We start from the raw sequence: 13,477 nt of genomic DNA on the forward strand, positions 1-13,477 counted from the left end.
AATGCACCCTATTTCCATTCCATTGTAAGCTAAGCTTTAACATGTACATTTATGCTAAAAGCCGAACGTTAATCAACATCTCTCCTATCCCTTATTGGAACTTCACTGTTCTAATTACCTCCATCCAACCTACATTAAATTAACATATTTGTGTTCCACGTGTAACCAATTGTTCATCTTCTTATCTGCCTCCCGAAGCAGATATATTTGGGTTTTACACAGTCGGCATCTTCTTCTCAGCTCATACATCCATCAGTTGGTCTGCGCACCCATTCATTCTGGAACTCCACTCTTCCTTCCAAGACCGCTGTCCTTTCCACGGAACACCTTCCTTCAGTACAGATCTTTGGATAAAGAAGCCTTCTCTCTCTGAAAATTTGTCATTTTGTTCTTTTTCCTAACTGACTCTGTTCTTGTTCCTAACTGACAGTGTAGAAGAACATAACCTTTTAGGTTGAGTTATTTTCTCTCAGCATCTTGAAGGTATTATTCCACTGTCTTCTGGCTTTCACCGTTACTGCAGAAAAGTCTATGATTAGTTTACCTTTGTAGATATTCTGCCTTTTCCCTCTGGTTGCTTTCTTAGATCTGCTTCTTGCAATTTCACTAATGAGCTGTATGTTTAAACTTATTTGTACTGCTCAGAGGCATGTGCTTATGCAGTTATGTGCTAAGTCGCTTCAGCTGTGTCCCCATGGACAGTAGCCTGCCAGGCTCCTCTGTCTATGGGATTCTCCAGGCAAGAATACTGGAGTGGGTTGCCATACTGCTCAGAAGAATATGCTTTTAATCTGATGATTCACATCTTTCACTGACTCTGAAAAATTCTTTGTTGTTGCTCAGCCACTAAGTTGTGTCCGACTCTGTGACCCCATGAACTGCAGCACACAGTGCTTCCCTGTCCTTCACATGGCCCAGAGTTTGCTCACATGCACGTCCATCGAGTTGGTGATGCCATCCAACCAGCTCATCCCCTGTTGCCCCCTTTTCCTCCTCCCCTCAATCATTCCCAGCATCAGGGTCTTTTCCAACATGCTGGCTCTTCCTATCAGGTGGCCAAAGTATTGGAGCTTCAATATCAGTCCTTCCAGTGAATATTTAGGGTTGATCTCCTTTAGGATGGACTGGTTTGATCTCCTTGCTATCCAAGGGACTCTCAAGAATCTCCTCCAACACCACAGTTTGAAAGCATCAATTCTCCGGTGCTCAGCCTTCTTTATGGTCCAACTATCACATCCGTACGTGAGTAGGGGAAAAACCACAGCTTAGACTATACAGACCTTTGTCAGCAAAGTGCTGTCTCTGCTTTTAATATGCTGTCAAGGTGTGTCATGGCTTTTCTTCCAAGAAACAAGAGTCTTTTAATTTTGTGGCTGCAATCCCCGTCTGTAGTCCCCGTCTGTAGTGATTTTGGAGCCCAAGAAAATAAAATCTGCCACTGTTTCCACTTTTCCCACATCTATTTCTATCTCCCTGTTCCATGTTCTGACATTCCTATTACAAGCATCAGACCATCAGATCAGTCTCTTAACTCTGCTTTCATATTTTTCAAATCTGTGTCTGCTGCTGCTGCTGCTAAGTCACTTCAGTCGTGTCCGACTCTGTGCGACCCCAGAGACGGCAGCCCACCAGGCTCCCCCGTCCCTGGGATTCTCCAGGCAAGAACACTGGAGCGGGTTGCCATTTCCTTCTCCAATGCATCAAAGTGAAAAGTGAAAGTGAAGTCGCTCAGTTGTGTCTGACTCTTAGCGACCCCATGGACTGCAGCCCACCAGGCTCCTCTGTCCATGGGATTTTCCAGGCAAGAGTACTGGGGTGGGGTGCCATCGCCTTCTCCGAATCTGTGTCTAAACGCCATTATAGATAATTCCACAGATCTAACTTCCAACTAATTAATTCTCTTTTTAGCTGGGTCTAATTTGCTATTTAGTTCTAATTAATTTATAAATTCAATTAATCTATTATTTTATTTTGGTAAGTTCTACTTAAAAAAAAACCTTCTTGGTCAATTTTGATACTTCCATTTCTTGTCATACTTCCAAATCTCTAGTTTATATAAATTCCATAATTTAACTTCCTAAACATCTATTTATCCCACTTGTTACTTTTGATGATTTCACTCATGGAATCTTGTTTCCCTGTGTGTTTTGGAATTTTGGATTCTGTTTTTGGATACAGAACTTATGTTCAGTGGCGGCCTTTTCTGTGGGAATAAAAAGTGAAGCCAAGTTTGAAGGGGCAAACTTCCAGAAATAATTTATATTTTGCTTCTGCCAAATTCTGCCAAATTCTCTAGGACATTACCAATCTGGAATCACTGTAATTATTCAACGTCAGGTTCCCAGGAAACACAGATGGTATAAACTTCAACTCCAAGCTCATGGAAGCACACAGATCTATGTTACAAATTCTCAAAGGAAACTACCCACCTCCCCAGCAATCAACAATTCATCTATTCCCTTTATCAGCAAAAGAATGCTCCCTCTTGTCCATACTTTCACTGAATGAATAACCCTGCAGAATCTTATCATGTGAGAGCCTCAGTCTCAGTTCCACATCTTATCTCCTGCGCCTCACACCCTGCTACCACCCACATCTTGAAATTATGGAAAGAGGCAAAGTCCCTCAGGAAAAAGCAGCTTTAGCCAGTGAAAGGGCACAGCTCTAGTTTCCAGCCCACTCTTGCTTCTCCCTCTCTTATACATGCAAGTATGCATACACATTTAAAAAGGATATTCGCTATACTTTATCCAGCATTTCCATGTGTCTTGTATAACGAGGTTTTTTGGCTCTTCTGTTCACTATTATTGCCAGAAATGCAAGTTCGGAGCAATTTTCAAGGGTGACAAGAGGAGCTCTATCAGCCTGCATGCTAAGTCACTTCAGTCGTATCCAACTCTTTGAGACCCTCTGGACTACAGCCTGCCAGGCTCCTCTGTCCACAAAATTCTCCACAAAATGGAGTGTGCTGCCATGCCCTCCTCCACGGGATCTTCTCCACCCAGAGATGGAACCCGAATCTCCTACATTTCCTGCACTGACAGGTAGGTTCTTTACGACTAGTGCCAGCAGAACAAGAAATCAAGCGAGGTCACCTAGAGTCACATTCAACTTTGACTTTGTAAATGATTCCGTAACACCACCCACAGAACAAGGTTGGGCCAGTGAGGGGGCGGAGGATTTCCCTGGTGGCTCAGTGGTAAAGAATCCGCCTGCCAATGCAGGAGACAAGGGTTCAGTCCCTGATTAGGGAACATCTCACATGCCACGGAGCAATTAAGCTGCACCACAACTACTCAGCCTGCGCTCCGGAGCCTGGAAGCCAACTACTGAAGCCCGTGCGCCCCAGAGCCCTGCTCCAAAGAGAAGCCACTGCAGCCAGAGAGGAGCCCCTGCACTCCGCAACCAGAGAACCCCGAGCAGCAACGGAGACTCAGCACAGCCAAAACTAAAACATACAATTAAAAAACAAAACAAAACACAAGGGTGCAGGACCATTCTCCACAACACCTGCTTTTCTCCAGAGCCCATCATTCCTGAAGGACACTGGTAAGAGAGCTTGTAGATAAAAGGTCAAGGATTTCACACAAATGTTATTTTTGCTCCCTCCTGTAATCCCACTAAAACCACAGCAAAGAAAAGGTTTTTAAGGCATAAACCCATAAAGACAAAAGGAACAGCAAAGAACCACAGAAGTAAAGTTCTGAAGCCGGAAAGCAAATACGCGAGTGGCCAATGGCCACACGGACTCCTCAACTAGCTGCACAGAAAGCTGAGAAGCAACATGATTTCTACCACCTAACATCTTCATCCCACTTTAGAGTTTGTCTTCTTCTGGCTCCGCCTCCACTCTATATCTTTGGAGTCCCAAACCAAAAAGAAGGGCTCACTATACTCACCCTCTATTTAAAATTCCAATTCCTGTCTTCCTCGCCCCGCAAGGGTGTCAAGTGCAAGGCTCAGCCTCTCAGTTGCCCACGTGGAACTGAAAACAGACTCAGATGTAAAAGTCACCACCCAGGGCCTCTGCAGTCACACAGATCCTGGCCTGGTAGGTATTCCCTATCTTCTTAGCTGTACAATGCTTTCAATCGGAGGTATTTTCTCTGTTTGTCCATCTTTTCCAGGTGCCTTCAGAAAGAGGATTGATACTGATCATCAAAAGAGGGAACCTCCGTATCTACTTTGACCCAGATTTTAAATATATTTTCAGGACTATATATAATAGCTCAAGAGGACACCTCCATACATACACAGCAACTGAGATCACCAGTGCAGATAAGACTGCCCATCTGCTACTGCTAATCTGCTAAGTCGCTTCAGTCGTGTCCGACTCTGTGCGACCCCAGAGACGGCAGCCCATCAGGCTCCACCGTCCCTAGGATTCTCCAGGCAAGAACACTGGAGCGGGTTGCCATTTCCTTCTTCAATGCATGAAAGTGAAAAGTGAAAGTGAAGTCGCTCAGTTGTGTACGACTCTTAGCGACCCCATGGACTGCAGCCTACCAGGCTCCTCCGTCCATGGGATTTTCCAGGCAAGAGTACTGGAGTGGGGTGCCACTGCCTTCTCCAAAGACTGCCCATAGAAAGTGTTAATCAAGAACACTGACCCCAAAGCAGGGTCCTGAAGAAAGTTAACTTCCCTTCCAAAGGGTAAGTCAAAGGCAAAACAATCCCCTTTCAACCAACTTCATTATTTTAGACTCTTGTGAACTGAACTGCATCTCCTTGCCCTCAAATTCGTAACCGGCAATATGACTGTACTAGGAAATAAGGTCTCTGAAGAGGTAATTAAGGTCAGTCAAGGCCACATGGGTGGGGCTCTAATAGGAATTCTGTCCTTATAAGAGGAAGAGACACACCCAGAGAGAAGGCTGTGTGAGGACAAGCAAGAAGGTAGCTCTCTGCATGCCAAGGAGCAAGAGCTCACCAGGAACCTATCCTGACAAAATCTTGGTCTTTGATTTCAAGCCTCCAGAGCTGTGAAAATTAATTTCTGTTACTGAAGCCCCCGAGTCAGTGGTATTCTGCAGCCTAAGCAGATTCCTACCCAGACAGCGCCCATCACCTGTGCAATGTGGGAAAGCTGGCTGGGACGTCACTCACGCTAGAAACAGTACCCACTGACACCCAGCTCCACAAACAGGGCCTGACAAGCGGGCTCACACAAGGAATCCCAGGAAAACAGCAGTGAAAGAACAGAGTGCATGGTGAGGAAGGAACTCGGAAAGCAGGGGCTTTGGAGAACAAGCCATCTCAACCTGCCCTCTTTCATTCTTCAGCCAGTCAGGGCAGAAGAGGGTGCAGGGGAACAAGCCACACGCCCATCCAGGAACTGAAGCTCACGCAGCCCCTTCTGCTGTGAAAAGCCTCTCCCCAGACTCCAGGCCCATTCTTCTACAAGTTTCTCCCATCCTCCCTACCTCCATTATCGCCACACGTGAGATGGGATCCGGCCACGCCCAGAACTTGCCAAACGCACTGGCTGCACCAGCAGAGCCTGCCCCCCACAACCTTCCGCAAGAGCCTCAGCCCCTCTGGGCATGGAGGCAGCGTGGAGCCTGACTGGTGAGCACACACAGACGCACACGTGCACGTCCACCCCGAACCCGGACGCATCCTGGTCGGTCCACGGCCACCTCCATCTGTCGGCACAGTGACTCAGACGTGGGAAGCAGCCTCTCTGGAGCTCCTCAGACACCAGGTCAGTGGAAGTGGACATCCTTCCTGTCTGGGCACCCTTCGTGAGGTGGGCGATTTCCAAGCTCTGTAACCTACCATTACACAGGGACACAAACACACACATACACAACCACAACACAGCATAACCGTGTGTAATCGTTTCTCAATATCTATATTAAAATTCAAACCATACATGCCCTGTGACTCCGAACTCTCTTCTTGTCATCTATCCTTAGCAAGCAATCTGCATAAACTGTGAGCAATCAGAAAGTCCATCAACAGGAGACCAGACAAAACGCAGCCTATCTCTGAACTCTGAAATTTCACACTATTAGAAAGACTGAGGTGGATGCATAAACACTGAAAAAGACTGCCAGAGCAAGTCTCTGAGCTTAAAAAGCCATGACAGGGACTTCCCTGGTGGTCCAGTGGTTAAGACTCCACGCTGCCACTGCAGGGGACACAGATTCAATCCCTGGCCAGGGGAACTGAGATCCTGCATGCCATGCAGTGGGGGAAAAACACACACACACACCACGAAAACCACAACATGTGACAATGTGGATGCAAGTTACGAAACATGGTGAGCAAAAGATGGGGACACAAACCGTTCACCCCGCAAGATTACATCCTTTTAAAGCACAATGGCAGCTTCCCTTGTGGCTCAGCTGATAAGAATCCGCTTACAATGCAAAAGACCTGGGTTCGATCCGTGGGTTGGAAAGATCCCCCAGAGAAGGGAAAGGCTACCCACTCCAGTATTCTGGCCTGGAGAATTTCATGGACTGTATAGTCCATGGGGTGGCAAAGAGTCGGACACGACTGATTTTCACTTCACTACACTTCAAAGCACAATGACAGGCTAAACTAACATATGCTATTAAAAAAGGGCAGTGGTTACCCTCCAGGGTTTAGGGGTCAAGACTGGAATGGAGAAAAAGAGGGCTCAGTGGGGAGGGGGCGAGCACCTTCATCTGGATGCTGATGACATCAGCATATTCAGTTTGTGAAAATTCCTCAAGCTGTCACTTATGGTAATTACACTATCGTATACATAATTTACACTTCAGTTAAATGTTTGAAAAAGGGTAATACCATTTTAGGTTAAAAAGAAAAAAAACCAGCTTTCTGTCTTTCTCTATGTCTAATACTTCTATAGATACACAGGTTAAACTCCACCAACTGTGAGAAGGCTCATTTCTGGAGGAGGATTCAGAAGGCAGACAGAGCTGGCAAAAGAGACCATGGGTTCCCCTGTAATATCTAAATTTCTGCAACTAAATCCATGTGTTACTTATAAAACTAAAAATTAACAAAAATTTTAAATGGGACAAGAAGTTACGGCCAAAGTGACTATTACTATCAACTACACCCCAGATGGCCCACCAGGAGACCCCAGGATGAGCGCAGGTTTGGAAGGGGCTTTTCAGGGAAGGGAGACAGGACTGTCTCCCCGACGGAGTCCTGCAGGACTCACTCTCAGGTCGGGGTGGGGGCTTCACAGGAGGCACCAGCCAGGTGGGAAGGGAAACCAGAATTCACCTGACTCCTCTGCCCCTCTATTTTCTAAGCTCCAGAGCAGATGAACCCTGATTCCATTCTGCCCTCAGGGTACCAAGGGCTCTCCTCTAACCCCTACTCTCTACTGGTAAAGAATCTGTCTGCCAAGGCAGGCGACATAAGAGACGTGAGTTCAATCCCTGGGTCAGGAAGACCCCCTGGAAGAGGGCCCGGCAACCCACTCAATATTCCTGCCTGGAGACTTCCATGCACAGAAGAGCCTGGCAGATTACAGTCCGTAGGGTCACAGAGAGTCAGATGTGACTGCAGCAACTAAGCCGGCAGGCTCGCACTCACTCCCACCCAAGCTAGCGGTTCCAAGGGGGCTCTGGTCTGCCTGGCCTGTGAGGCCCCGAAGGGAATGTCAAACTTGGACAGGAGGGTAATTCTCAAACAGAATACAGTAATGGTTTCTCAAGCCAGGGTTGCCAGTCCAAGACTCTGAGAACTCACGCATGCTTTCCGAGTCAATGAGGGGAAAGGGGGAAGGAGAGTTGTCAGTGATACTGGACGCTAAAAGGCATTGTCCTCATACCTGCAAACACTGTGCTCCACTACACAGGCCAGGGGGAGAAAACATCCTGGCATCAACACTCAAGAGCAGCAGCTTCCAGGTCAGCCTCCCGTTTTCATTGGTGCTTGTCTAGGAGGCAAGCAGAGGCCCCTCCCTCTCCTCGGATGGACAGACAACAGCTGGTCTGGTCACATCTTCCCCGAAACGCTGGGCCACCAGCCCCAGGAAGCAGCCTCCTCCATCCTCCAGCCAAGTGCTTGAGTTTCCAAGCAGCCTTCCTTTTCCTTCCCCAGAACTAATTTTAGCCTCCTTGGTTGTCAGAGTGGAACTGAAATAGTCGGCAGAGGAACGTTTGCAAACAAGAATACGCACGCACCTCACAAAACGCCTCAGCTCCAGCCCAGAAACCGGCCAGAGAGAAGTCACCCCAGTGAGTGGCAGGCCAGACCCCTAGAAGCCACCCACACCCCACCCGGGGAGGAGGAGGACTCACATCCGCCCACACTGGGGCAGCAGCCTTCCTTTCCCACACCCACTCCCAGCGATCACGTGCCCATGCTAGGGCCGCCAGTCCCTGAGAGAGTTTGAAAGGGGCACATGTATGTGCACAGCTAGACAGGGAGAACCAGGGCAAGGCGTGGGGCTGTCCAAATGCAGCAAGCCAAGACTAATCCTGGGCCAGGGGAGGCCCAACGAACTCCCCAACAATCAGCCTGCGTCACCAGCCAGCTTCCAGCCCCTACCATAGTCTCAGACAGAGAGAGCACTGAGAAATTTCACCGTCAGGCTCAGAAGGGGCCAGCGCCCTCCCCTCTCCCCCATCCCCACCCAACAACCGAGGCATCCAGGGGCAGGACCACAAAGACCAGGCGCCTCTGGGGCTGGGATGGCAGGCCGGGATGGCAGGCCGCAGTTTGGTGGAGAAAGCCCAACAAGGGGGAGGTGTTTATTCCGGAACAAAGAACAGGTGACAGAATGGAAGGGAAGAGAAAAAAGATGAAGAATCCTGAGACGGCAACAAAGTCCCCTTTGGGAAGACCCAAAAGATGGTAGCAGAAAGTCTCAACACCAACAAAATAAATAAATAAATACAAACAAAATAAAAACCTTTAAGCACTTCACACACCACACAGCAGCGACAGGGAGCACTTGGAAACTGAAGCTTTGGGGACTGCTTCCTCCCACTCTGTAATAGTGCTCAGTTCAGCACGGTGTATCTTGCTGATCTCAAGATCAGAGAGGAGATCCCCCGCAGAAGGCTCCGGAGTCGAAGTGCGAGTAGATTGGGGGAGGAGGGGAGGAGGAACAGGGAGCTGCCAGTCTGCCAAGAACAACCAACAGGCGCCGGAAGAGATCAACCCCCGGGTCGGGGCCGTGGTGCCGGCGCCCATCTGGTCTCCAGCCTCCAGCCGCGCTGCCCACCACACCTCCCCAGACCCGGGTGGAGCTGCGCAGCCGCCCCATACCTTTGGGGAGAGGCGGCGCCCGCGCCCCGGTGTCCACGGCCTCGGAGCCCCAGGCCCAGGGCGGCGGTGGCTCCCCAGGGTGCTCGGCGGCCGGCCCGCCCGCAGGGCTCGCGGGGGAGGGCATGCCCGGTGCTCCGCTGGGCCCGCGTCGGCTGCCAGGTGCGCGCACAGGGACACTGAGCGGCGCAGAGGCCCGGCCAGGGCGGGCGAGGCAAGATGCGAACCTGGCGGTGCACTCAGAGTGGTGGGCGGGGGCGGCAGGCAGGCGGTCCGGCCACCCGCAATCGCCGCCTCCCTGAAACCTGAACCACTTCTGGGAAAACTCAAGGACGCCAGGATTCTCTTCACGATGGCCAGCGGCACTCCTGAAGCACAAATTTGAACCAAACCCTGACGCTGAAGCAGGAATCTCCCAGACTTTTAGAATCCAACCTTCCGCCCTGAATCTTATGAGGAAAGTGTGAGTGTGTGTGTATGCGCCCGCGCGCTGGGGGGAGGGAGTAAGGAGAATGGTATTGTGGATCTCCCACAACTCTCTGTCCCTTTAAAATCATGAGAACATTCTAGATCAGGTTCTCAATCAGGTGATTTATGCCCTCTCCACTCCAAGCATTTTTGGTTTTCCGGATTACAAGTGCTATTAGCATTTTGTGGGTAGAGGCCAAGGGATACTGCAAACCATCCTACAATGAACAGGACACCCCCCCCCCCCTTCCCACCTATACAAACATCAAAGAATCATGGGATCCAAATTGTCAACAGTGTCAAGGTTGAGCCAGCCAGGACCCTGCCTGAGGGCTGTGTGTCCAGTGTCATTCTCAAAAGAAGGATCCAGATTAGTCACTGCCTACCTAGGTCCCCAGATCCCAGTCTCTGGTAAAGGGCCAGTATTTACAAATAGATCTAGGGTACTCTGGTCCTCACTTGCACTATGCTAAGTTCCCAGGTAGGAGGCTGAATGCACAGGCACTCAAGAGAGGGCTTCCTGAAGAAGGGGGTGGGGGTGGGGGGTGCGGGGAGGAAACCAGGGCTGGCATGTGGACAGTGGGCAGGGTCACACAAGGCAGAAGTAAAGAGAAGTCACGTGCAGTGGCTAGAACAGGGAGGTGGAACCCGCCCGGTGCAGCATGCCCGCCAAGGACAGCACGTTGTCCCCTGAAACAATGGGCAGGGCAGGCCGGAGAGCCAGGCCTTCACAAAATCCCACCCAGGGGGCCACAGTTACCTGGTATCGGTGCAAACAGTGAGTGTGCACCGAGTATGCACTCAGTCTCACACGCACTATTTGCATTTTCCTGGGGGAAAGATCCACAGCTCTCATCAGATCCTCAGAGTGTACGATGGGCACGCTTCACTGGGTTCCCCGGAAAGGAAGTTCCTTAGGCTAAGTGCCAGAAGTCCAGGTGCTACCTGGGGGAATCGGGATGACCCGAAAGACCCTGCAGAGTAGTGGGTGGCCATCAGGGCCTCGTGTGTTTTCACCCAGGTGGACAGCCTGGGAGGCTGGGTGAGTGTCTCACATCATCTACCTTGGAAGCGTCTCTAAGAGCTGAGGAGAGTGCCCGCTCTTCCCCAGGGGGCAGCCCGGCCAGCCGGCCAGGGCAGAGCCTGGAGTGCTTAGCAGGTACAAGGACTTGGACACCCTTCCCCGGGAAAGGGTACCGGTGGCCTGTAACTCTCTGGTCTGTGTCCCTGAGAGCTACCACTACACTGGGCCTGAGAGTCACTTCACTCATTACATACACACATCCCCCCGAGGAAATGGAGCACATCTTTGGGTGGGAGAATAGTTGTCTACGAGGACAGCAGGGAGCAGTCAGGGCTTGCACTTTCTGGGGACAGACAGAAATCCGGTCCTCCTCCCCAGCCAGGGGCCCCTGACATTTCACTCAGCATACTCCAACCCACAGGCCCTGATCTAAAGCCCAAGCACACAGACAGAGGTCAGGATTCTTGGGGGATACACAGATGCGTGTCTGGGATATCCTCTGCAAGGCAAGAGCCAATGACTTGTTTCCCAAAGACATTTGGCCAGGCACAGATCACAGAAGACTTGCAAAACTCACTAAGGCTGATCTTGTATCAAGCACTGTATACCATGACTGCAGCATCCATTCTGCCTTTTCGAATAGGCCTGCATCATCTAATATGGTAGCCACTAGCAAAATGAGGCTACTGAGCATCTAAAATGTACAAAGTCTGAACTGAGACATTCTGTAAGTATAAAATATGCCGTGGATTTTGACGACAGTAAAGAACGTAAAAAGTCTGTTTTAATACTGACTACAAGTTGAAATGACTGTTATATACATTAGGTTAAATAAAATATACCATTAAAGTCAATTTGCCCTTATTATGGGCTGAATATGTCCCCTCAAAATTCTTATGTTGAAACTCTATTGCCCAATGTGATGGGATTTGGAGATGGGGTCTTTGCAAAACATCAGAGGTTCATGAGGGTGGAGCCCCCTTGATGGGGTTAGTGAAAGCAAAAACAAAATAAAACAAAACACAGTGTGCCCAGTATCCCCACCTGAAGCACCAGGAAAGGCCATGTCAGGATTCAGTGAGAATACAGCCATCTGTAAGCCAGCAAGACAGCCTTCACCAAAACCTGACCATGCTGGCATACTAACCTCAGACTTCCAGCCTCCAGACTGTGAGAAAAGAGTTAAGTCACACAGTCTGTGGTATTTTGTTATAGCAGCCTGAGGAGGCTAAGACACACCTGTTTCTTTTTCCTTTTATTAACAAAACTACCAGAAAAGTTTAAAGTCTTCTATGTGGTTCCCTCTATATTTCTGTTTGACAGTGCCGTCCTAGACCTTCCTTCTACCAGGAGGTGGGGGTACTTCTAAACAGCAAGCCCAGGGTTTGAAGGAAGCACATCCAGGAGGATGGCGGAACAGGAGGACCAGCTCTGCCCCCACCGGGGTCTGCTGAGGCTCCTCCCATAGTTCCTCACAAGTCAGGCAGTGGCCACCAGAGGACTGGGACCACAAGAGACACGCAGTGACTCCCACCTTCCTACAGTAAAGAATCCGTCTGCAATGCAGGAGACCTGGGTTCGATCCCTGGGTTGAGAAGATCCCCTGGAGGAGGGCATGGCAACCCACTCCAGTATTCTTGCCTGGAGAATCCCCATGGACAGAGGAGCTTGCTACAGTCCATGGGATCACAGAGTCGGACATGACCGAGCCACTAAGCACACACACACAAGCACTGCCCAAGCCAGCGAAGAGCATGGAAATCCCAGGGACCCAATACCACCCTACCTCACCTAATCAGGCGGGGACCTGAGACTGGTCAGGACAGAAGAGTTAATTAGGGAAGAGGCCACCTCTGAAGGCCTGGTCTTGGAAGACCACAGCACCTCCAGGAGGAATCCAGAGATAGCCACGTGAGCCGCTGCTTGCCTAGTAAGTAGGCTAGCGGCAGCCCTTCCCTCTAAAGGCCAATGTCTTCCTTCACTTCACAGATCTCACTTGGGAGAAAAGCATCTCAAAGCAAAACTTCAAAGGCAGAGAAAGGAACAGGTTCAACACTTTGCTTCTGTGACACAAGAAATGGCTCCAAAAGACCCATGACCCCCTTCCATATTGTGCCCAAGTACCAATAAGGGGCAGTTTCCCAGGCGGCTAGTGGTAAAGAATGCGCCTGCCAATGCAAGAGATCCAGGTTGGCTCCAATAAGGGGTGGCTTCCCAGGTGGCTAGTGGTAAAGAATGCGCCTGCCAATGCAAGAGATCCAGGTTGGCTCCCTGGGTCGGGAAGATCCCCTGGAGGAGGAAATGGCAACCCACTCCAGTATTCTTGCCTGAACAATCCCATGAACACAGAGGAGCTTGGCGGGCCACAGTTCATGGGATCGCAGAGAGTCGGACATGACTGAGAACGCATGCATCCACCAATAAGGAGTCTCTGTCTTCCAGTCGCTGCATTCAAGTTACGCAGCCCAAGCCCCACAAGGAGAAGTTACTTGCCTTCGGTGGAGAAGGCTAGGCCATGATACACCGGAAAGGAGGCCGGTAGAGTGGGAGTGGGGAAAAGGAGATCCGGGATCCCCACCCCCGCAGCAGCCGGGGATCCCAGCCCCGCCCCTGCACTCCCGGCCCCGCCCTTAGCGGGTTTCCCAGACTCTAAGCTGCTGCCACCGCGGGCGGCAGGGGACCCGCGCTGCATGTGTAATGGGGGCTGGGAACAAAGACGCACAGGACCAGCTCCCCGGCTGCCGCGCACCAGCCTAAGAGACCGTC

At 50.4% G+C, this 13,477-nt stretch overlaps 1 protein-coding gene across 2 annotated transcripts in view; it reads right to left on the reverse strand.

Annotated features, from left to right (window-relative positions):
• Positions 1–13,477, reverse strand: part of ACVR2B (activin A receptor type 2B) — a 31,094-nt gene that overhangs the window by 16,401 nt on the left and 1,216 nt on the right. Inside the window, exon 1 of one of the 2 annotated variants that reach the window (XM_027522666.1) lies at positions 9,223–11,901. The exons of the other annotated variant lie outside the window; for it this stretch is intronic. Coding sequence (XP_027378467.1) covers positions 9,223–9,346 — 124 coding nt within the window. The 5' untranslated portion in view covers positions 9,347–11,901. Of the gene's footprint in view, positions 1–9,222; positions 11,902–13,477 lie in introns of those variants that run through there. 2 annotated transcript variants of the gene reach the window in all.

This window comes from Bos indicus x Bos taurus, chromosome 22 (assembly GCF_003369695.1).
Source record: "Bos indicus x Bos taurus breed Angus x Brahman F1 hybrid chromosome 22, Bos_hybrid_MaternalHap_v2.0, whole genome shotgun sequence".
NCBI lineage: Eukaryota > Metazoa > Chordata > Mammalia > Artiodactyla > Bovidae > Bos > Bos indicus x Bos taurus.